Source organism: Oncorhynchus mykiss, chromosome 25 (genome assembly GCF_057628025.1).
Source record: "Oncorhynchus mykiss isolate SJ-2025 chromosome 25, ASM5762802v1, whole genome shotgun sequence".
NCBI lineage: Eukaryota > Metazoa > Chordata > Actinopteri > Salmoniformes > Salmonidae > Oncorhynchus > Oncorhynchus mykiss.
The window spans coordinates 40,095,800-40,121,987 of NC_143046.1; the positions used below are offsets into that span (position 1 = coordinate 40,095,800).

At 41.5% G+C, this 26,188-nt stretch overlaps 1 protein-coding gene across 7 annotated transcripts in view; it reads left to right on the top strand.

Annotated features, from left to right (window-relative positions):
* LOC110505141 (LIM domain-binding protein 2) overlaps nt 1–26,188 on the top strand; it is an 83,644-nt gene that overhangs the window by 52,206 nt on the left and 5,250 nt on the right. Inside the window, exons 3-8 of one of the 7 annotated variants that reach the window (XM_036969922.2) lie at nt 1,552–1,724; nt 7,965–8,087; nt 11,825–11,908; nt 14,336–14,459; nt 18,511–18,564; nt 19,351–19,487. In XM_036969922.2, the coding sequence (XP_036825817.1) occupies nt 1,552–1,724; nt 7,965–8,087; nt 11,825–11,908; nt 14,336–14,459; nt 18,511–18,564; nt 19,351–19,487 (695 nt within the window). Of the gene's footprint in view, nt 1–1,551; nt 1,725–7,964; nt 8,088–11,824; nt 11,909–14,335; nt 14,460–18,510; nt 18,565–19,337; nt 19,488–26,188 lie in introns of all 7 variants that reach the window. The other 6 variants (XM_036969923.2, XM_090219825.1, XM_090219826.1 and 3 more) reach the window with 6 other exon arrangements.

Below are 26,188 nucleotides of genomic sequence, written 5' to 3' on the forward strand. Positions count from 1 at the left end.
TACATGTACATATTACCTCAATTACTTCAGCTAACCGGTGCCCCTGCACATTGACTCTGTACCAGTACCCCCCTGTATGTAGTCTCGCTATTGTTATTTTACTGCTGCTCTTTAACTACTTGTTACTTTTATTTCTTATTCTCATTCGTATTTTTTTAAACTGCATTGTTGGTTAAGGGCTTGTAAGTACGCATTTCACTGTAAGGTCTACACCTGTTTTATTCGGCGCATATGACTAATACCATTTGATTTGATTTGATAGTGTCTCCTTCCCTTGTTACAAATACACTACCCCGACATAAGCCGATAATGTGATGAAGAGATATCTTTTCTGTTTTGCATAATGTCACACAGTGTATCCTAAAGCATGATCCTTTTGTATCATTCGTTATATTAATTTAAACAGAGATCAAGCTGAAAGAGAATAGAGGGAAGAGGAGAAAGAACAAGAAAGCCTGAGGGCAAAAGACACTGGCATACTTTCCCCTCCCCTACTCTCTCTCTCTCTCTCTCACTCTCTTGATTTTGTCAAACACTAAATCCGCGCCTTTCCTCCGCTTTGAGTACTTTTAGCGTTACTTTGCTTGCTTGGAATAATTCCCTCACTAAACCGGCAAACAAGTGAAGGAGCCTGTATTTTGCAAAACAAATGGTTTGCTTTCTACTGTGTGGATACTTCACATTAAGCAAAGAAAAGCCAATCAGTAATGGCTAAAATTGGGTAGCATACATGGTGTAAAACCTTCTATCCATCTATACTGTAGGTCTTTGTCAGGTACCTTCACATACCTACACATTATAATAGACCATAACTAGCCTATAAAGGCTAGTTTGGTAAAAACTTGAGTCTACAAATGAATTAATTACCTCTTCGGGCTAGGGGGCGGTATTTTCACATCCGGATGAAAAGCTTGCCCAAAGTAAACTGCCTGTTACTCAGGCCCAGAAGCTAGGATATGCATATAATTTGTCGATTTCGATAGAAAACACTCTAAAGTTTCTAAAACTGTTAAAATTATGTCTGTGAGTATAACAGAACTTATTTGCCAGGCGAAACCCAGAGGACAAACTATCCAGGAAAAATACATTTTTGAGGTCACTCTCTTTTCAATGGGTTTTCTATGAGGATCTAGATTTCTAAGGCACTTGGTTGCAGTTCCTATCGCTTCCACTGGATGTCAACAGTCTTTAGAAATTGGTAAGGCATTAATTATATCGTTATTTCTGAGTTTTGTGTCGCGCCTGGCGGGATGAAATATGATTGATTGTCTGTGTTTGTTTGATGGGGTGCTATCCTCAGATAATAGCATGGTTTGCTTTCGCCGTAAAGCCTTTTTGAAATCTGACATGGTGGCTGGATTAACAAGAAGTAAAGCTTTATTTTGGTGTATTGCACCTGTGATTTCACCGGATGTTGTCAAATCAATCCCGGTAACGGGATTTGATCCCTAAGAAGTTTAATGACTGAATTATGTATTTTTACTCTGTTTTCCCTGTTTTAAATTGGACATACACTCACCCTTCACTACTTTTTACCCCCTTTTTTCTCAGCTATCGGACGAACGCTCATCCCGCGCTACTTCAGCACAGTGTTTGAGGGCGGCGTCACTGACCTGTACTACATCCTCAAGCACTCCAAGGAGTCCTTCCACAACTCCTGCATCACTGTGGACTGTGATCAGTGTACCATGGTCACTCAGCACGGTAAACCAATGTTTACAAAGGTAAGATCGTAACCCCAGCAATAAATGCAAGTCTATCATTGTGACTTACCAAAACACCAAGATCTTATGAGATTTTATTTAATTTACTATCAAATTGAAATGATTTGTTTCAAGTTCGTATCCATGACAGTTTTTTACATTTATTAAATTATTTTCCACAAAGCTGAAGAGAGTAAAAGTATGGTAGGTGAGGCTCCTAAAAGAAGTATCTAGCAGCACTATTCAGATGGTCAACTGTGTTGGAATCTGGTTCTGCAGACTGTCTTTTGAATTTAAAGTGAGGCTCATGCTAGTGAAGATAGCTACAGGGATTCCTTGTTCCATGAATGAACACTGCAGTGAAGCACACACACAATTTACCTCCATAAAATTACCCACAATGCAGTGTTATCATAAAACCTAGTCACCATGTTAGGGGTATACCATAGCTTGCATAGTATCATGAGAAGAGAGGAAAATGTAAACTGCAACAGATGAAGAACAATAACAGTACACACAAACACGGTAAATGAAAAATATTCTCTCAACCGCCCCATTTAAGCTTTAGCAAAATCAGGAAGTGGAAAAATTAATTCATTAAAAGAAATTCCACTAACAGAGCACGTTCCGGGAGCTCCCATCCAGGCTTCTGGCTCTGGAGCGCTGAATCTCAATGAGCTCTGCCTCGTTCCCCTCTTCTCTCACCTCCACCCTTCCACCCTCCTTCCTCCAGCCCCCCATTCCTCATCCCTGGAGAAATCATTCCTGGCTCCTTCCCTATCCCAGAGGGAAAAGCCCCCGCCATCCCGCTGGGAGTAATCTGAATGTGTAAACCCAGCATGTGTGCATGTACATGTGTGTGTACGTGTTCGTGTGTGGAAGTGTGTGCGCGTGAGGCGAGGGTGTCGGTTTTTGCACGATGGTACCCCCCGCTGCACCCCTATGGTATCCCAGAACCTCGATGCAACACTCAGCAGGCCCCACTATACCTAGGCTCTGTGGATGAAGCATTGGGGCAAAGCCCTTGTTACTGTAGCCCAATTGCCAGAACTTCCTGTGGGGGATGGAAAAACCAGACGGGAGATCTGTGGATGTAGCATCGGGACCAAAGCCCTTGTAACTGTAGCCCAGTGGGCCATCCCTACCTGTGGGGACAGTCAATGATTCTATCTCTCGCTGTTTAATTCTCATTTATTGAGTGATCTGTTTAAGCAAAAGCCAATTTGAATTGAATTGACAAGGTTGATGAATTAGAATGTAATAACAGTGTAATAATGGTATATTATAGCCAAATACAACAAATAGGGTAAGACTTGACTACAGAATGTATTCCCCCCCTTAAGGGAAATATCTATTTTCTGACAACAACAAAAAGCTACGTTTGGTAAGATATGTGCACACAGGCTATCCATAGGCAAACACATTTTCGAAGTGGGCAGAATTATATATATTTTTGTTATTTAATAAAAACAGAAACTTTAGAGAGGGTGGTGTTTTGCCCCACTATCAAAATGACATTGCACATTGCACTATTAATATCTTCAATATAATGACATTTTGATGTATGACCCCTCTTTTTATTTTCATCCTTCCAGTTCAATCATCTGTATCTCAAAATGGATTGTGTAACTCAAAGAGGATACTTATAGATGATTTGGACTTGATTTGAAAATGCTAATATAGGTACCATTGACTTGCATTGATTGCCCAGGAGGTTTTGCCCCAAACATACTCACTTTAAATTGTACTACTTTATTAAAAACGGATGACCATTTTTAGCCTAAGATAAATAATCCACTTGGTTAGAGAGAAAAATGGTCATCAGTTTTTAATAAAGTAGTACAATTTAAAGTGAGTATGTTTGTGGCAAAACCTCCTATATATATCCAAGTGAATTATTTATCTTTAGGCTCCCCTACTGGAGTATACTATCTCTCTCTATATATATATATATAAAAAACATTTATAGATGTAACTCCGTTAAGTTATATATTTACATTTTTCTAAAGCACAAAATATTAAATCAATGTACCTCTAAATCGTTTCGTTGGAGTGACTTAAAACGTTAAGATGAGACAGATGACATGTTTAGTTGAGCAAGACTAGTGGCATCCAGGGTAAGTGTTGGAAATGTTTTGGTGACATTAAGTGGTTTCTGTGAGAATTACAGGAAGGGGGGGGGGGGGTTAACCCTGGGGGTGTTTAACCCCAAGCCATCCGATTACAGACTAATACATAATGAATGTATATGATGATGTTTTATAATGTTACTATATGTTACAAATGTATTATTAATGCTCTATTACACCCTTATTTATAATGAATGTGTATATTTAAATAATATTTATATATTGAACCTAATCTATTATGTAGCACCTTATACAGTAGAGAATGGTGTCTCTTGAGCAAGCTTGCAATGCTGTTTTACTCTCTCCTCCCAGAATATGTGACTGAGATCCCTTAGCCAAGCAAATGTGGAGAAGATTTATTACAGGCTTCTTAAATCAATTTGGACTCTCCAAGGGGCCTTACCTTTTTATGACCACTGTTTGTATTCACAACAATTTTCATCAGTTGCCTGTACCTTTCATACAGTCCCATGAAGTGTACTATTGTAAGAGTAAAGGTTTTGTAAAGCCATTTTATTGGTAATGATTTTGAATAACAATCTATTTTAGCCAACCAATAAAGAAACTTCACTATGGTGTAGTTGCTACGACAGATTTTGGCTGAATTTTGGCTGTACAGTTTATATACACTACCCGTGAAAAGTTTTAGAACACCTACTCATTCAAGGGTTTTTCTTTATTTTTACTATTTTCTACAATGTAGAGTAATAGTGAAGACATCAAAACTAAGAAATAACACATATGGAATCATGTAGCAAAAAAAAAAGTGTTAAATAAATCAAAATATATTTCTTCAAATAGCCACCCTTTGCCTTGATGACAGCTTTGCACACTCTTGGCATTCTCTCAACCAGCTTCATGAGGAATGCACCTGGAATGCATTTCAATTAACAGGTGTGCCTTCTTAAATGTTCATGCGTTTGAGCCAATCAGTAGGGTGGGATACAGAAGATTTGGTATTATGGACAGCTCAAATAAGAGAAATGACAGTCCATCATTACTTTAAGACATGAAGGTCAGTCAATATGGAAAATGTCAAGAACTTTAAAAGTTTCTTCAAGTGCAGTTGCAAAAACAATCAAGCACTATGATGAAACTCGTTCTAATGAGGACCGCAACAAGAATGGAAGACCCAGAGTTACCTCTGCTGCAGAGGATTGTCACGCCCTGACCGTAGTTCCTTTTTTATGTCTCTATTTTGGTTTGGTCGGGGCGTGAGTTGGGGTGGGCATTCTATGTTGTTTTTCTATGTTTTCTTTTCTATGTGTTTGGCCTGGTATGGTTCCCAATCAGAGGCAACTTTCTATCATTGTCTCTGATTGAGAACCATACTTAGCTAGCCTTTTCCCACCTGGTGTTTGTGGGTAGTTGTTTCCTGTTTTGTGTTTTCAGCTTTCAGGACTGTTTCGATTTTCATTTCTTACATTCACTTTGTTATTTTGTATTTTCGTGGTCAGTTATAATAAATAGTCATGGACACTTACCACGCTGCGTTTTGGTCCGATCCTTCCTACTCCTCATCCGATGAAGACGAAGATCGTTACAAGTTCATTCGGGTTACCAGCCTCAGAAATTGCAGCCCAAATAATTGCTTCACAGAGTTGAAGTAACAAACACATCTCAACATCAACTGTTCAGAGGAGACTGTGTGAATCAGGCCTTCATGATCGAATTGCTGCAAAGAAACTACTACTAAAGGACGCGAATAAGGAGAACAGACTAGCTTGGGCCAAGAAACATGAGCAATGGACATTAGACCGGTAGAAATGTGTCCTTTGGTCTGGAGTCCAAATTGGCGATTTTTGGTTCCAACTGCTGGGTCTTTGTGAGATGATCTCCGCATGTGTATTTCCAAATGTAAAGCATGGAGGAGGAGGTGTTATGGTATGTGGGTGCTTTGCTGGTGACACTGTATGTGATGTATTTAGAATTCAAGGAATACTTAACCAGCATGGCTACCACAGCATTCTGCAGCGATACGCCATCCCATCTAGTTTGGGGTTAGTGGGACTATTATTTGTTTTTCAACAGGACAATGACCCAACACACCTCCAGGCTGTTTAAGGGCTATTTGACCAAGAAGGAGAGTGATGGAGTGCTATATCAGATGACCTGGCCTCCACAATCACCCGACCTCAACCAAATTGAGATGGTTTGGGATGAGTCGGACCTCAGAGTAAAGGAAAAGCACCCAACAAGTGCTCAGCATATGTGGGAACTCCCTCAAGACTGTTGGAAAAACATTCCAGGTGAATCTGGTAGAGAGAATGCCAAGAGTGTGTAAGGCTGTCATGAAGGCAAAGGGTGGCTATTTTGAAGAATCTCAAATATAACATACTGTATATTTTGATTTATTACTACATGATTCCATATTTGTTCTACAATGTAGAAAATAGTAAAAATAAAGAAAAACCCTTGAATGAGTAGGTGTTCTATAACTAAAATGTATTTCTGTACATTTAGGGGTCCCTTTATATTCTGTTTAACTCCGTGATAACGCTTCATGGAGTTTCCGAATAGAATGTTTCACAATGTACCAAAAAATATATTTTAGCATGCGTAGGTCTTCGTGTTAATACCAATGGAAGCGTTACAGAATTTCACTAACATCTGTAGCCAGTATCGTTAAACTCATACTTTTGCCCTGTGGCCAGAGTGCACTCGTCTAAGAAGCAGTTGGAATCATAATCAAACTAGAACGAAAACCCTTTCCATTGTCCATTAAACAGTTAGGATTATTTTCAAATATTTATTCTGTCTAATCTGCACAGATCTAAAGACAACCACATTGTTAGATATCCAATGACTAACTTGATAACTATCAGAAAGTAGTTCCGTAATGTCATCTCAATGGCTAGAGTAACTCATGACTACAAAATCCAGACAGTACATACTGCATAGAGAAACATCCTCACATTGTAGCCAAGTAGCATAGACTAAACTACATTACCAGAATGGGTTAAATCATATATTCAATGGTAGGAGATAGCAGAGGGGGAAAAAAAATCCCTTTTTCTCTACTTTTTCATTTTTTTCCAGGGTTGCGGAGTGATACCACGTGACCAGGCCTGTATGCCCGCCAGCCTCTTTCTTGTTGATCCTCTAGAGACCATCTGTGCTGGGGGCATTGATTAGAGTGTGTCTGGTGGGATTACATCTTTTCGGTTGCCATGCCAACTAATCAGCTGATTTCTTTTTTTTTTGCTGCCCGCTCTCTCCCTCCCTCCGGTTGCCACAGCAACGAAACATCGGGAACTGCAAGGGCCCCTACAACACTGAATTCGGCTAAAGGGGCGAATGTGTTTTTTTCCCTGTCTCTCACTCATACGTTCTCTCTTTTACTTGCGCTCTCTCTCTCTCTCTCTTGCACACTCTCCCTCTCTCATTATTTCTCTGTCTCTTAATTGGCTACTCTCTCTGACCCAAACTTATTTTGTCTCTGCCGTAAACACACTCCTCTCAACGTCATCTTCAAGAGAGTGTGAGGGATGAGAGGAACAAGGACAGACCTGCTGAATAAGGACAGAGTAAATAATAGTCTGCCAAATTCCAAACAACTTGAACAAATTTGAAACTGAAGGACATGCTGAGTTTTATGAAAATAATTTCTTGCTCATAAAAATCGATCCCTGTTGAGATCACCCAATAAACAGACGTCCGCATGCCAGCAAATTAAAAATGTCTGATAGTAAAATAAATACTGTGCATTACTTATGTAAATAAGGTATTGCTGTTTTTATTTGTAATACATTTGCTATAAAAAAAAATGTAAAATTCATTTTCAGTTTGTCATTACGGGGTATTGTGTGTAGATTGATGAGGGAATGTTTAATCCATTTTAGAATAAGGCTCTAACGTAACAAAATGTGGAAAAATTGAAGGGGTCTGAATACTTTCTGAATGCACTGTACATTAGTATGGGGGAATGATGTCAACTGTAGCCTACTGTGTACTAAGTGATCTTGAAAACCTATATTGAATGAAGCTGAGTAGGCCTACATTTGTTACAAAGGTTGTTATGAATGATACTGCAGCACTCATAAATGTGTCATGCTTGGTCTCAGGAATGTACGCATGTCTTCTGTATACGCCCTTCTAAGAAAGTGTTACCCCGTCTTTGTTGTTGGGACAGGTATGCACAGAGGGCCGCCTGATTCTTGAATTTGCCTTTGACGACCTCATGAGGATCAAGACCTGGCACTTCACCATCCGGCAGAACCGAGAACTCATCCCCCGCAGCATCCTGGCCATGCACGTGAGTGGTGTGACATCATCAACATGCGCTGACTGCGCACCCACACAAATGTAACGCATCGAGTTGGATAGAGGGCACTGGCCATGCTGTCACAGACGCCGCTATAGCAAGATGCAGAGGTGTGCCCTATGTCCAACTCTATGCTTTGACATCATCAACATGTGCCACCCACGCACCGTAGAGAATGATAGAGAGTTATGAGAATGATAGAGAATAATAGAGAATGGTGAGAACCATAGAGAATGTTGAGGAAGTCATCATGGATATACTCAGTTTTGCATGGACATTGCCATTGAGGGCTTCCAACATTTTAAAGTAGTCAACTGGGTGAGGATGGGTTGGGAGCGATCAGCCAATGATCAGAGCATTGTCTTCTTCAACCTCTTGAGTCCCACACTCACGCCGGCATCATTTAGTGCTTCTAACCCCTTTTAAACATTGTGTGTTTGCTACAGACTTCTGTTTTTTTGCATTGGATTCGTCTATTTCTTCCACCATTAGCCTGTGCGATTGACGGAGGCTGAAGTATACCTTATTGACATAGGATTTGCGGTATGTTGACGGAACAAATAATTGGGCAATGTTTATATGGTCCCCTTTCAGACAGCCAAATATTTTCCACATTCTTGTCAGCATTCACCTTTTATACCGCCATTGCTTGCCACAACTGAGCAAGAGACATTCAACTTTGACTCTGTTGTTGCGATCGTTGTCGTGTTAACCTGATGTGAGAGAGCAAGCTCTAAATCCGACAGAAATGCTGCTTTCAATGTACTGCTTCCATTTCTTCACCTTCACAATTAGTACGTTCAGTCAGTTAGCAGCTCACCATACTTGTAAAACCATTTGTACTATAATAATGCGTGGATTTTCATGCTATGGTGAATTAAAAAGGTGGCTACAGTTAAACTCAAAATGTTGGAGATAGCAAACAGCTAACTAATGTTAGCAACAAACCAAGTCATTGTCTAGAGAAAGTTGCCCGGCTTGTTTGATTGACATGTCTTGTCCACAAAATAGAGCAAGCAACGTTTCCATTTGGACCAGACTATGATTTAATTTGTGCCAATTGCCAAAGATGGTAAGATGTAAGGTAACGGTTATACTGAGGGGTTGGCGGGACATTTAAATACGTTATGGCAATAATGACTAGGAAATAAAAGTACAGGCCTTGTCGCCTGCAATACCTTTCAGATATAAAGGAAAGGCAGCAAAAAGTTAGCGGGATGCTAATGTTGGTGTAAAAACGTCTTGGTTTGGACAGTTGTACTGGAGATGTGTTTGTGAGACAAGGGTGACTCTCGAAAACGGTTTGAGCTACAAAGTATTATAAACCCACTATGAAAAGCTTTGACTCTCGCGAAACACGCAAACGTAATGTTTTGCTCTATGATGCTCACAAGCCACACAACAGTCGTTAGAAGGTCCGGGTCGTCTACATAGAAGATCATAGGAAATCCCAGGACATAGTGTCTATAATACTGAAATAAGCTCACATAGTTGCTGTCACAAATTCCAAACTCCACACAGTTGTCACTGACTAGTTGGATATTAATTTCCCACTGAGCAAACAATTTCTGGACTTACAGCATTCTTTTTTTGCGTGGCAATAATGATTTGTTCTTTGACATTTGTCAATAAAACTCATTCATGCAAATGTTAATTTCAAATTGTTTTGTGTTCTTGTAGCCATTGATTGTCCTAAAAAAAGAAACTGGTAAAACACTTCAATGTGAGGCTAAATATGAGGGCATAGAAAGCAGATGAATCAAAGTTGTGAATTTGAACCTGGGGACAATTGGTTGCATGGTTTGTAAACGGCTTTAAGCTATATCACCGCCATATAGTGGCCACAATAAATGAATGACACGCAGGATTTGGTTCATGACTCCAGCAATGCAGGTGGCGGTTAAGTCACCAATATTAGCTTTATGCTTTTTTCAAACAAAAGAAGAAGAACATTTACAACTTGAAAATGGAGATGGCCTCAATGGCTCTGCCCGTGCTCTCACAGACGCTATAATGGCACAATACAAAGAGGAGTCCTCTAACTATATGTCACCTGCCCATTTCCCATTCAGGTGTATCCTATCCTCAAAATGTAATGTGAGTCCTGCTCCACAGGGTCTAAAGTGCCCCAACTCCACCAAGACACTTAAATGCTATTCATAGCATATGAATTTAAAAGCCATACAAAGCAGTTTGGAAAGTGTCCCAATTTGGAGGGATTTCATAAACCAATTTATTTGCAGACATCAAAGGAAGGCTTGGATCAAAGAGGGCCCTAGCCTGAGCAACAAAAAAAAAAAGGTCAAATTAATAATCTGTTTAATTCCAGTAAGTGTATTCAACATAATAGTCACACGGAAGGAAGGCCAGTAAAGTGAGCAACTTATAAATTGTCGTTAGACATACTATATTATATTCAGTAGTGCACAGTCATACTCGTGGCAATACTCTAGTATCTTGAATATGTATGCATCAAATACATTACCCATATGCATGTAACCTATCGTAATCTAAATGCATAGCCTACCTTGAAGTGTGCAACAATGACTGATAGAAGCAGTCTATTTTTTCAGCCGTGTGGGCCTACAGGTACATTTAAGAAGTAGTTTTCCACGTGTAGCCAGCCTCCTTCTTTTTGCCAAATCTTCCTATGAAATTCACACACCATTAAATTGGCCCCTGTGGGTATTCCCACTAATTCCAGGAGAGTAGGGTATTGTGGGCCCTGGCCTGATATTTCACAGGCATGTGAGTGATGTATAAAAGTGAGTTAGCTCTTTTGATCATAGCCTCGACTAATGAAAAGGGTAGAGGGAACTAGGTCTGGAAATGAGAAGACTGAATTTAGACAGACACAATCGTGCTTGTGCGCGTGCACACAGACATGCACAACACCAACATAGACACAAACGCAGACAATACACAAACATGTACATACACACATGTGCGCGCACACATGCACGCAAGCGCACACACACACACACACACACACACACATCACAGGCTATGTTATAACATTTTAAACATTCCGTTTTTTGCTCGAGTATTCAGTTCTTGTAAAAGCACACATTTTGGAATGGAAATGTTGTGGGTATTTCATAGTCTCACAGTGTTGTGGGTACTTCAAGGTTAGACTATTCTGACACGGATCATTTTTTTCAAATGGTATTCAATGTAGTTATTGGTAACCATGGTTGAAAAAGCATTTGACACCTCTTGGAGTCACAGGTTCTCACAATACTAGAGGTGGCTAGTTGGCATTGATATTTAATTTCCAATTTCAAATCATAGTCTAAGATTAAGCATTTTTTTTTATCATGTTTTTTTTTCCTCCATCGTCCTTTATCCACATACTCAGACTCAACTTTATGGTAGTGGTTGGTTCAATAGCGACCTAGCCAATGCTAGAGCAGAAGCAAAGCATAGTTCTGTCTTTCTCTCCTCTTGGACAATACAGAACGACTTGATATTTTCCTTCCTGACTTTCTCCACACAAAGATACAACTGGAGATGAGACGATGCATTTTTCATAAGCTTCGAAATGGAAGCATGCGCCAGGCCAAGCTGTCTCTTGGTTTGTTAATACACTGCATTTTCAGACTGAAGACTTACACTATATGAAAGAGTGCTAACAAGTTAATATTAGTAGCTAATATAAATGAATACTGTATGTTGCCTCTCTCAATTTCATTACCCCCCCTCCCCACTCCCCCTTCCCCAACCCTTAGGCACAAGACCCCCAGGTTTTGGAGCAGCTCTCCAAAAACATCACCCGCATGGGGCTCACCAACTTCACCCTCAACTACCTCAGGGTAAGAGCTCTCTCTCTCTCTCTCTCTCTCTCACTTTAATTCAATCGCCCTCTCTCCCCCTCTCTCTATCTCTCTCTCTCTCTCTCTTCTTTGTCTATCTGCCTCTCTCTGTATCTCTGTCTCTCTCGCTCGCTCTTTCTCTCGCACACACACACACACACACACACTTTAATTCAATCACCCTTTTTCTCTCTGTCTCCTCTGTCTGTGTCTGTGTGGGTCTGTTGCTCTCTCTCTCTCTCTCTCTCTCTCTTCCTTTCACACTCACATAAAGACACACACACAAAGACAGGCACAAACATGCACCCACGCACAAACACACTCACACGCCGCCACTACTCAATATGTCAATCACCTTGAAATAGGTACCATGCCACGCCATCCACAATTTTAATTAGGTATGCCTACCTGAAGATTATTTTTCAGGATATTTTATGAATTTCAAGATGGAATATACAAAATAACATTCACAGACTGCCAGCTATCACAATATGTTATTTTATTGAGAACAATACGTAAATACATCAGTGAATATCCCCCTATATGTATATCCTTGCTTACATTTTAGGTCCATTCCTCACTTTATAACATATACTTAGTAAAAGTCTCAGCAGCCTGCACCAGAATACATTAGTCAGTATTTCAGCTCTCTTTTGTTTGTGCTTTTCATTCCAAGACTGAGTGACAGCTCCGATTTCCAAATGGGAGAACAAGAGAGGGAGAACGAGGGAGAAAAGAGAGAGGGAGCGAATTAATTGGATCGAGAAAATTAGCATAACATTAATGAACGCTCCCTGTTGAGACTCATAATTGTGAAATGCCGCGCGGAGAGACGGCGAAGTGCCTAGCCATTGTTTATTTAGAAGACTGTGAAGAGAGAGAGAGAGAGAGAGAGAGAGAGAGAGAGAGGGGAGAAAGAGAGAGAGCGACAGAGAAAGAGGGCTCGGGGGCTGATTTTTTTTTTTAACAACCATTCTTACCATTTTGTTGGACTTCTTCTTTTTTTTGTCCTTCTTCTTTTTTTTTTGTCCTCGTTGTTGTTTTTGTCTTCTCGAGATCCATAGCAGCTTACCATGAGCATGATTATGGAATGCATATGGAAAAATCATATGGAATATGTTGAGTGCACTTTTGGAGATTGTCATAACACACCTATATTATCGTCATTTATCAAATATATATATATATTGCACCTTTTTATTTTGAATTTTTAACCTCTCTTTTACTTCTGATAAAAATCGAATTACGCCTTGCTTTTCAGTTATTGACAGCATATCATCCATTACCTATAGGACATTTATCCATTGGCCTTTAGTGTAGAACTACTAGGCTATTCGTTTTTTTAAATGACAACCTACCTCATTTATCCAAATAAAAACACCCCCCTGTAATTTTTCACCAACAAATCCTAGTCTTGGCTCTGAGGCGAATTAGGAATTGGTCGACTTTTGGAGGTCGACGTGGATACTGTACGGATACTGTGTGGATACTGCCACAGTGAGCCATATTTCTATCTCGCTATCTTGGTGTCGCTGTTCAGATAAAATACGCCCTTTCCTCACATAAATGGAGTCTTTATTGTCTTTCGAAAGGCACTCGTGGGTTTCCCATCATTTATCAGTTCTTCCCAAAGAGACTGACGCTTTCCTGGCCAAGGGTCAAAAACGGCTTTTTTTTTGCGGGGTCAGTGTATTTAAGCCTTTCCATGTATGAGAGCCGTAAAGCAGGCTTCCTACCATTCAACCTGAAAATAGCACTTGTTTTCAGGCTCAAATCCAGGGATTGTTCCCTGAGCTAGGGGGGGGGGGGGGGGGGGCATATAGTCGTGTCAAGAGGATGGTATCAGAGAAAGAACAAACATGGGTTTAGTGGGCTATATGCATGTTCACTTTGCCTGCAGACAGTCCAATGCCATTATAAAATAGCTCTGTAGTAATAGAGTGAATGGCATTGGTGTGACTTGCTGGTCTGGTATTTTTTTTTTTTCAGAGTAGGAGTGGTGATTTAGGATGAGGTCCGTCCCCCCTTACGTATAATCGTATTCCTTATGATCTAAAAGCCAAAACTGATCCTATATCAGCACTCCTACTTTGAATACAGGCCCAAGTCTGTGTTAATAGGCCTATGAGTAGGTGAATTGGCTGGTTAAGAGAACTGTTGAGGACTGTCCTATTCAAACTGCCAAACTGGCCCGCGTGTCCTCTTTGTGATGACGTCATAGGTCACTTGATGATGCTCCTTGTTGGATTCTCAAATTGTCCACAAGAGTTTCAGATTCAGCATGTATAGGTGATACCCTTTGGAGCAAAGCTCACATAGTGATTTAAAGATCCATTTTCACCAACATGGAAAACATGTCGTGTGTGCGTTTCAATACTTCTGAATCTAACATTTGCGCGCGTGTGTGTTCTTGTTCTCCATCTGCAGCTGTGTGTCATCCTGGAGCCCATGCAGGAGCTCATGTCTAGGCACAAGACCTACAACCTCAGCCCTAGGGACTGTCTGAAGACATGCCTGTTCCAGAAGTGGCAGAGAATGGTGGCCCCACCAGGTAACGTTTGTACTGCCTAAATAACCAAACACATTTGTCTGCAGCTGTCAATGGCAGTGTCCCAAATGGCACCATATTCTCTTTACAGTGCACTACTTTTCACCAGAGACCTATGGGACGCAGACAATGTTGTTATAGTGACTTATAAGTAATAGGAGAGCTGAGGTGACATAATGACAATGGTTGGATTGTCTAATTTCTAATGAGAGCATGTTGAAGAACAGAGAAGGTAAATATCTATTATATATTGCGTGTGCTTAAAATGTATTCTCCCTGTCAGGAATCGGGAAATTTATCAGCAATTCCTGAGACAGACAATTCCTATTTGAATAGACTGTAACCAGACATGTCAAGGTATTATGATTGATGTTTGAAGGGTGGTTCTTGAAAAATAGTTGGCTTAAATTGGCTGTGCAGTGTTAAACCTGGAGTAGAAATGAGCAGGTGTTTTGGACATATTTGAGGCCTGCAAATTACTGCAATGTTCGCCATGACAAGACGTCTTTAAAAAGCAACACCAGTAGAAACCCTTTGACTCAGATCTGTGTAATGTGTGCGAGGCTTCTGAACTTTAATTAAGGGTGGCTGGTGTAATCAAACTACAAGATCCAACTCCCTCGCTGATAGCTCCCCAGAGGTTTGAATTTTTACTTTTATAAAAATAAAAAATAAATTGTTTTCACTGTCATTGAGCGTAGAATCTTCTTGAACAGACTCTTTGAAAAAGGAGACGTTGAACTGTCATTGTCTAATTGCGCACAAGGGGATAAACCTTTGTTCAGTTGCATGTTGTATGGTGTTAGGGATCAGTGAAAAAAATGTTTAAGATGCCAAACATATCAACTGTATAGGAGCTGATAGCAGTTTGGGGATCCAGAAGCCTTCGGAACAGATTCAGACCCCTTGACTTTTTCCACATTTTGTTAGGTTACAAGCTTATTGTAAAATTGAATCAATCGTTTTTTTTCTTCATCAATATACACACAATACCCCATAACGACTAAGCAAAAACAGGTTTTTAGAATTTTTTGCTAATTTATAAATTAAAAAAAGGAGAAAAAAATGTAATATCACATTTACATAAATATTTAGACCCTTTACTCAATACTGTGTTGAAGCACCTTTGGCAGTGATTACAGCCTCGAGTCTTCTTGGGTATGACGCTACAAGTATGACGCTACAAGTAGGTAGACCTGTATTTGGGGAGTTTCTCCATTTCTTCTCTGCAGATCCTCTCAAGCGCTGTCAGGTTGGATGGGGAGCGTTCCTGCACAGCTATTTTCATGTCTCTCCAGAGATGTTCAGTGGTGTTCAAGTCCAGGCTCTGGCTGGGCCACTCAAGGACATTCAGACACTTGTCCCAAAGCCACTCCTGCATTGTCTTGGCTGTGTGCTTAGGGTTGCTGTCTTGTTGGAAGGTGAACCTTCACCCCAGTCTGAGGTCCCGAGCTCTCTGGAGCAGGTTTTCATCAAGGATCTCTCTGTACTTTGCTCCGTTCATCTATGCCTCGATCCTAACTAGTCTTTCAGTCCCTGCCGCTGAAGAACATCCCCGCAGCATGATGCTGTGACCACGTAGGGATGGTGCTTGGCATTCAGGCCAAAGAGTTCAATCTTGGTTTCAATAGACCAGAAAATCTTGTTTCTCATGGACTGTGAGTCATTAGATGCCTTTTGGCAAACTCCAAATGGGCTGTCATGTGCTTTTTACTGAGGGGTGGCTTCCGTCTGGCCACTCTACCATAAAAGCCTGATTGGTGGAGTGCTGCAGAGATGGTTGTTCTTCTGGAATCTCCACACAGGAACTCTAGAGCTCTGTCAGAGTGTCCATCGGGTTCTCTGTCACCTCCCTGACCAAGGAACTTCTCCCCCGATTGCTCAGTTTGGCCGGGCAGCCAGCTCTAGGAAGAGTCTTGGTGGTTCCAAACTCCTTCCATTTAAGAATGATAGAGGCCACTGTGTTCTTGGGGACCTTCAATGCTGCAGACATTTTTTAGTACCCTTCCTCAGATCTGTGCCTCGACACAATCCTGTCTCGGTGCTCCTGTCTTCGACCTCATGGCTTGGTTTTTGCTCTGACATGCACTGTCAACTGTGGGACCTTACATAGACAGGTGTGTGTCTTTCCAAATCATTTCCAATCCATTTAATTTACCACAGGTGGAGTAAAATCAAGTTGTAGAAACATCTCAGGGATGATCAATGGAAACGGGATGCACCTGAGCTCAATTTAGAGTGTCATAGCAAAGGGTCTGAATACTTACGTAAATAAGTTATCTCTGTTTTTTTATTTTTAATACATTTGCAAAACTTGCTTTTGCTTTGTCATTATGGAGCATTGTGTGTAGATTGCTGGGGAATTAAAAAAATCAATTTTAGAGTAAGGCTGTAAAAAGGCAATGGGTCTGAATACTTTCCAAAGGCACTGAATGTGTTACATGTTGCCTTGACTCATTGCTGGTTTCCAGACTAGTGGACTTTATACTTAACATTGTATTGGTAGTACAGCCAGGTTATTAAAATGGTAGCTTTGGTAGTCATTTGAAACAGATCTTGGATCAGTTTTGCTGGCCATACGTTATTCGTGTGCCACTACAGCTCGTCCGTCCAGCTGTGTTTTTAAACAAAACCAAACTGAACTATGCCGGTCTACTGTAATTGTAGTTTCCTCATTAGTCAAGTTTTTCATCTTTCCTCCAATTCTTCTCGGACCAGGAAAATGGTTCTGTTTTAGCGAGGAAGGAAGCACAGATGCATTTATGCGCTGATAAGTATTTTTTTGTGGAAATGGATTTGAGTTTTAGTGCGTTTTTTGTTCAACATAAAGGTAAACAGTTGTGATGCCAGAAAAAGGATTTCATGTTCCTGTACCCAGGCTTGTCAAAGTAGTCGATGCAAATTGGTAATAGACTTAATTTTGATAGTTTCTCGTGACAACCATAAACATTAAAATGTAGTAGTAATAGAGAATTTGATTTGGTTGTAGTTGCAGACATTATATTTTTTATTTAAAAAATGTGTGTATGCTCCCCAGTTATGTTATCTACTCAGATAAATGATACACTAAGCATACAAAACATTAAGAACACCTTCCTAATATTGATTCAGAGGAATAACATGGACTCTACAAGGTGTCCAAAGCATTCCACAGGGATGCTGGCCCATGTTGACTCCAATGCTTCCCACGGTTGTTTCAAGTTGGTTGGATGTCCTTTGGATGGTTAACACACGGGAAACTGTTGAGCCTGAAAAACCCAGTAGCATTGCAGTTCTTGACGCAAATCGGTGCTCCTGGCACTTACTACCATACCCCGTTCAAAGGCACTTAAATATGTTCGTCTTGCCCATTCACACAATCCATGTCTCAACTGTCTCAAGGCTTAAAAACCCATCTTTAACCTGTCTTCATCTACACTGATTGAAGTGAATTTAATAAGTGACCTGGATTCACCTGGTCAGTCTATGTAATGGAAAGAGCAGGTGTTCTTAATATTTTGTCCACTCAGTGTGTGTTGCTGGTTTCCTTTTGAATTCTAAAGTATCTCCCTTGGTGTGATTAGTATAAGAACCTCTAGAAATGTATTTCACTTTTTGAAGAGCACAGATGATATATATATATATATTAATGAGATTGAGAGGAATAACATTATCTTACAAACACTTGGTGAAAATGGCTAAATAAATGTATTAATAAATGATGTTTTTCAGAAACAATATTTTGGAGATATAAGTACTGTTAAGATCTCTACTTAACCTATTTCAATACTTTACACAAGATGAATGATCAAGGACATACATGCTTTTTAATTGCATCTTTTTATTAATTTATTCATTAAATGTCTAGCTCATAAAAAAAATGACTTTTCATAATTGCAAGTCTTCTACAGTAATAATGTTTAGGCAATATCTTTGTTGCACGGAATGTACTTTTTTTTTCTCCTTCATTCTCTCTGTTTTCATTACTCTCTTTCTCTCTCTCTGTCTGGCATTTAATTACAGAAAATAATTAATCACTTCAATAAAACAAAACTAATTTTGGCTCCGGTTTTAGCTGGACACCCACAGAACTTCAAAACGGAAATATTCCCCACAAATCACAAAAAAGGTACCTTTTCTGTCTTCGTATAGTATTCAATAGAGATCGAAGTAGTCTAGGGGAGCTGCATTCGATTATCTCTGAACGGAATGCCATGAAATACATTGTCGTGTACTTTGTGTTTTCGTCATGACTGCTCAACACCGGTGCCGAACGCGAAGACGAAATTTGACGACTGTCGTGTTTCGTTCTACATCACTTGGAAATTGTTTGCTTAAACGCCACACTGTGCATCGCTACTCCGTGTGGCGATGCACACAGACATACAATCTGACTCACAGAGGCAAATCACAGCAAAACAAAAGATATAAATGGCTACAGAAGCCTGTACAACTACAGATATACTGTAGATACAGTAGGATAAAAGGCGATGTTATCTATCCCAGTAGAGTCATCTTAATGTGGAGAGGCTATCGAGAACTGTACAACACCAAGGTCATTACGGCATTCACGTTAAGTCAAGCAGCACGGTCTATTGTTGAGCAATTATGCAAATATGACAGGGGTTCTTTCTTACTGGTGCATGTCTTGGGAGATGTTAACGCCTTTTGATTTCACCTCGGATGTTAACAAAGCATGGATCATTTTTGAGTTGTTGAGTATTGTGCGTATTGTGTGTGTGTGTTTGAGTATGTATGTCTGTCTGTCTGTCTGTGGATGCTTGCATAGGTGTGTGTGCATGTCTCCATACACACGTGTGTATACGTTGTGTGTTCTTTATGCGTTACCCCTACCTTGGTATATGCATTATGTTGTCCGCCATGGCTCTTGTTTCCTTTGCTGGTCGTGCCAAAGCTGAGCCAACGAGACAGACAACGACGAAGAGGAGGAAAAGGAAGAACTCTGCCAGCAGCGCCAACAGCAGCGTGGGCAATGCCAACAGTAAGAAGAGAAGCCCTGCCAGCAACTTCAGCCTCTCCAGTCAGGTACCTGTAAGCATCAGCTCTACCGGTTTGGCCCTCTCTTACACCCCTATACACCACATACAAACCCTTATGCACAACTACTACAGATGCACAGGCAGGAAGACATGTAAATGGAACGCAACAATTCAGGACTATCAATCTACCGCCATAATATGTTTACTGAAGTATTCATCTGGAATTCGAGAAGTATCTTTGTTGCTTCGTTTACACCCTCTGCTCTGGGGGATGGCGTTATCAACCCGGCGCGCCATGGCTCTGGTCTATCCCGCATTTGCTTCCTCGACATGGCAATAGAACGGGGCCACTCGACACAGTTTGAGGTTAAACACCTACTTAAACCACTGAGTGTTGCACCTCACGCTTCACATCGCTCCGGGGGATAAAGTGCTATTGCGCTTCAGTTGTTTGCACAGGCTATAGTACTCTCTCATTATCACTCACTGAGTTTGCTAGACGTACAGCGTGTACGGACTGTAAGGAGTCATACTGACCGTTTAGTACTGTGGTCCCTCTGGCTGGGGGTGTTTTTAGGAGGGAGGGGGACAGGGAGACTGGGGAACTGTGAACTCTCTTTGTTTTGGGTTGGGTTGTTCCACACGGTGCTTTGCAGGTCATGCTTTTAAATCCACGGTGCATCTCTCTTTTTTCTCTCTCTTTCTCTTTCTTTATCCATGTATATATTTTCTCTCTCTCTCTCACACACACTCACATAGACACACACCCTCTCCAACTCAAGCTCGCCCTCTCTCTTGCTCTTTCTGGATCTGCCTCGCACTCGCTCTCTCTTCTTCTTTCGCTCTTTCTCACACACACACAGACACAAACCTTCTCCAACTAACTCCCTCTCACTCTCTTTCACGCCCCCCCCCCCCCTTCTATCTCTTACTCAATCACTCAGACAACCACACATACACAAACATGCGCACCCACACACACAATTGTTTTCTCGGTGGATTGCTGTTTGGCTCAGCGCCATCTCTCATTATCACATATCTGTATACCCCCCCCTCTCTCCCTACTCCCCAATCCTGAAACACACACTTCCTATGGCTAACGTTGACACGCGTCTTTAAGAGCAGCGGCGGAAACATGCTGGTTACATATGTTGCACGCCAGCTAGCTTTGTCTGAGAAGTTGTTCGTTCGTTGGCTGAGCACAGGCCCTACGTGAGCCCAATGACAATAAGAAGTGGACCCTGGCGAGGAAAGGGAGGGAGGGGGTGAATGGGGGGAGGCATGGGGAAGTGAGGGGGAGGGGGTTGTTGTGTTGTTCAACAGTGACCTCTACTGGTTGCTAGGCTGAAATGACATTGAAAACCATGCAGAGTGCTACTATGTGTTTGCTGATGGATTCTTTTGGAACATTCAGGTAGAAATGGATTGCGTAGAACAGATATGATTGCGTGTTAGCTTCATTTGATGAATTGCTATATGCATCCCTCTGAACATTTCACCTCAAGGAATATACCCCTGAAAATAATCCTGAGCCCTTACCTACGCATTATGTGCTTGCAGAACCCTTTTTTTTTTTAAATCACATAAAATGACATACCCAAATCTAACTGCCTGTAGCTCAGGTACCTGGAGCAATGACATGCATATTCTTGATACCATTTGAAGGAAACACTTTGAAGTGTTTGGAAATGTGAAATTAATGTAGGAGAATATAGCACATTAGATCTGGTAAAATATATTTTTTCATCATCTTTGAAATGCAAGAGAAAGGTCACAATGTACTCTTCCAGGTTAGGCGCAATTTCAATTTTGGCCACTAGATAGCATCAGTGTGTGTGCAACGTTTTAGACTGATTCAATGAACCATTGCATTACTATTCAAAATGTTGTATCAAGACTGCCCAAATATGCCTAATTGGTTTATTAATACATTTTCAAGTTCTAAACTGTGCACTCTCCGATCCCGTAGTTAAGGGACTAGATAGGCTTATGCTGAAGGTCCTGCCCTTCAATGGGCATAGGGGAGCATCCACCATATTGCTTACACCTGTCCAGTTCCTTCAGACCTGCAAACACAGAAGGAGTAGGGGGCCAAGGGGGTCTGATCCCTCAAAAAGGATGCTAATAAAGTAACTGATAATCAGACAATGAGCATTCTTAGCTGTCTTAACAGCCCATTGCTCCATTCAGGGCTAGCTAAAGACAAAAAGTAATGAGATGAGTATATAAAACGTTATTAATTAGATCACAATTAACACTCCCCCCAATCCCAGTCTGACTACCAGCTGTTGTCATTGGTGGGGGGGGGGCAGAGGTAGGTTGACAGCCAACTTCACAGGAACAGATGGTGAATTCAAGGCTTGTTGGCAATCAGCATGTTTTGAGCTAATGACTTAATTAGCTATACAAATGAAAAAAATCTGTGTGGATATTGTAATTTAGTCCAAAAGCTCACCTAAATTAATTAGCACGATTTAAGGCGTAGTGACGGTCGCTAGGGGGGTTTTGAGAGAAGTTTTTGAAAAGAGGCTTGTGTTGCGTCTCGGATAAACAATCTACCCCCCCCACCCCATACGGAGCCGCTTTGGTGCAGTTATGTATGTGTGTGTCGGTGTTTGTGTGTGTGCGTGCGCATCAGAGGAGGGGAGCGAGAGCTCCCATGCCACGCTGCGTCGACACACATGGGCAGTGAAGCATGTGCTCCATTTAACTGTGCGGCTGCCTTCCGAGATGCAGCGGAAGGTTGTGGGCTGCTGAGGAGAAAGAAGCTTTAGCAGACCAGGGGAGACGAGATGTACAACTCAGCCTTCATAGAACAGCCAACACCGTCCTAACATAGTCCATTTGATCACATATTTATAACTACCGGTAATCAATAATCTAATATTGCTTGAAGTACTGAATTGCATCTCCTAAATACTGTTACTTATTTTTAGACCTGTACATATCAAAATAGAGAGTTAGCATCACCCAATTCCTTCACAGTGCAAATAAAGATTCATCCAAAGAATACAACTCCCTATGTTTTCATCTGTGACCTCAACACAAGGGGTCATCTCCTTGAAATATGTCCTACATGATTACTATTGATTGGTCTGTGAGGGGCGGGAATGGGAGGATATTCCACTTCATCAGTGGGAGGGGGTTTCATTTGTACAGAGTGCTCAGAGCAGGGGGGTCGACCCTGTACATGCGGGTTCACCGGTTTCACGGTGCTTCGCCATACACACCAGCCATACACACACTCCTGAAAATTCCCCCCATGCACCAACTGTTATTGCAGGAGTGGCAGGGGGTTGTGTCAAAGCACACAGCCAAGGGTAATGCTCTGGGCTTTACCCCTTTGGTGAAGCAACACACACACATCATCAGCAGTTGAAGCACACCAGCTTATAAATTAGACGGGTTGGAAGCTCATGAGTAGTTGTCATAGAAATGGATAGAGGACTCACTTGCCACAGAAGACTGGGATAGCATGGGCAGCTTATGGGTTGTAGCATAATGCTCTATACAGGTTTTATCCTAGGTTGGGATTCAATCTGATCAGCGTTGTGTTGTAGCTTGTAGCACTTTACATTTAAAGATAACTTCCAATTGAGCCGACATCTGCAGCGTTAACCGTAAATGCGACCTCCGCTAATGTCGGGGAAAATGCCTTTAAAATCTGCATGGCCAGCTGTCTAGCGTGCTGCGCAATGAATTGAATCACAGCCTTAGTAAACATTTTCTTGTAGCTATAATAGAATGGTGTCACGTCGCCTTACCAACATATGGTGTCAAAAGTAAGATCTGAACCCACACCTCCATTCTGGGTTAGAATTAGAAGCTCAGGGGTAGGCTAATTGTGTAGGCTACTGGTCTTGATGAGCCTCAATGTCCTCTAGTGTTTTAGCTTTTGACCATTTTAGGGCCCTTTTGACCCTTAATTGCTTTGGGTGGAATATCATGCATAGAGACACAAATTATTCAGCAACAAGCAGGAACACAGAAAGCCTTAAAGCAGCAATATGTAACTTTTGGGGGCCACCTGACCAAATTCACATAGAAATGTGAGTTATAGGTCTGTCATTCTCATTGAAAGCATGTCTAAGAAGATCTCTTCTATGTGGACTATTTCTATACTTCCCGTTTTTAAGTTTTGTTTTTGCGTCTTTTACTTTCGGTTTTGTACATCAGCTTCAACAGCTGAAAATACAATAATTTTGGTTATGGACAAGATGTTTCACAGCGGTTTAGATGGTACACTGAATCTTTCTACACTATACTTGCTTGTTTTGTCACATAAACAGAAATTCGTCAATCTATTAGAATTTTAGCAAATCCCTGAGCGATTTCTGCATAGTGCACCTTTAAGTGACTAACATCCCATCATGCTTAGGATCATGTATAAAAACTCGGGCAGGCCTTTATTTTGGTTACCATGGCTATGCCCCAATAGGATGACAATGTTCCCATCCACAGGAACGAAATGGTCACTGAATGGTTTGATGAGCATGAAAATGATGTAAACCATATGCCATGGCTGTCTCAGTCACCAGATTTCGACCCAATTGAACACTTATGGGAGATTCTGGAGTCTCGCCTACGACAGCGTTTTCCAGCAACATCAACAAAACACCAAATAATGAAATTTCTTGTGGAAGAAGGATGTTGCATCCCCCCAATAGAAGATGCAAAATGGCACTGACAGAGAGGGTCGCCTCGCTTCCAGTTCTTAGGAAACTATGCAGTATTTTGTTTTTTTTAATGTATTATTTCTTACATTGCTACCCCAGGAAATCTTAAGTCTTATTACATACAGCCAGGAAGAAATATTGTATATAAGAACAACATCAACTTACCAACATTACGACCAGGAATACGACTTTCCCGAAGCGGATCCTCTCTTCAGACCACCACCCAGGACAATGGATCTAATCCCAGTAGCCGACCCAAAAGAACGACCCACAGTTCAGCCATCGGTTTAGCCATCGGGCTTCTCCATGAATCGCGCCGACAGAGATAAACACCTCTCTGGAAGAGGAAGGGCGTGGGTGTATGCTTTATGATTAACGACTCATGGTGTAATCATAACAACATACAGGAACTCAAGTCCTTCTGCTCACCCGAACTAGAATTCCTTACAATCAAATGCCGGCCATTTTACCTACCAAGACAATTCTCGTCAGTTATAGTCACAGCTGTGTACATTCCCCTTCAAGCAGACACCAAGACGGCCCTCAAGGAACTTCACTAGACTCTATGTAAATTGGAAATCCTATATCCTGAGGATACTTTTATTGTAGCTGGGGAATTTAACAAAGCAAATTTGAGAACAAAGCTACCTAAATTCTATCAGCATATTGATATCACTATGCGCAGGGGTAATACTCTCGACCACCACTACTTCCGTGATGCAAACAAAGAACTCCCCCGCCCTCCTTCGGCAAATCCGACCATGACGCCATCTTGCTTCTACCGTCTCGGAATATGTTCCATCGACCTATACGCTGTCACGGTGAGTGAGTTTATAAAAAAGCGCATTGGAGATGTTGTACCCACTGTGACTAAAACCTACATTAACCAGAAACCGTGGATGGATAGAGGCATTCGTGCAAAACTGAAAGCGCGAACCACTGCATTAAACCATGGAAAGAGGTCTGGAAACATGTCTGAATATAATAGTTACAGTTATTATAGTTATTCTCTCCGCAAGGCAATCAAACAAGCAAAATGCCGGTACAGGGGCAGTCGTAATTCAAAGGCTCAGACACGAGACATATGTGGCAGGTTTTACAGGAAATCACAGACTACAAAAAGAAAACCAGCCACGTCACGCTTCCAGACTCTTTGCCCGCTTTGAGGATAATACAGTGCCACCGTCACAGCTCGCTAACAAGGACATGAGCAGACCAGCTGGCTGGTGTGTTTACGGACATATTCAATCACTCCCTATACCAGTCTGTTGACCCCACATGCTTCAAGATGGCCACCATTGTTACTGTACCCAAGAGCACTCACTTCTGTCATCATGAAGTGCTTTGAGAGACTAGTCAAGGATCATATCACCTTACCGGCCACCCTAGACCCACTTCAGTTTGCATACTGCCCCAGCAGGTCCACTGATGACACAATCGCCATCACACTGCACACTTCCCCATCCCCATCTGGACAAAAAGAATACCTATGTAAGAATGCTGTTAATTGACTACAGCTCAGCATTCAACACCATAGTACCCTCCAAGCTCATCATCAAGCTGGAGGCCCTGGGTCTCAACCCCGTCATGTAAAATTGTGTCCTGGACTTTCTGACAGGCCGCCCCCAGGCAGTGAAGGTAGGAAACAACATCTCCACTTCGCTGACCCTCAACACTGGGGCCCCACAAGGGTGCGTGCTCAGCCCTCTCCTGTGCTCCCTGTTCACCCACAACTGCGTGGCCATGCACGCTTCCAACTCAATCATCAAGTTTGCAGATGACACAGCAGTCGTGGGCTTGATTACAAACAATGGCAAGACAGCCTACAGGGAGGAGGTGAGGGCAGTCGGAGTGTGGTGTCAGGAAAACAACCTCTCACTCAACGTCAACAAAACAAAGAAGATGATCGTGGACTTCAGGAAACAGCAGAGGGAGCACCCCCCTATCCACATTGAAGGGACAGCAGTGGAGAAGGTGGAAAGTTTTAAGTTCCTCGGCGTACACATCACAGACAAACTGAAATGGTCCACCCACACAGACAGTGTGGTGAAGGCGCAACAAAACCCTGACAAACTTT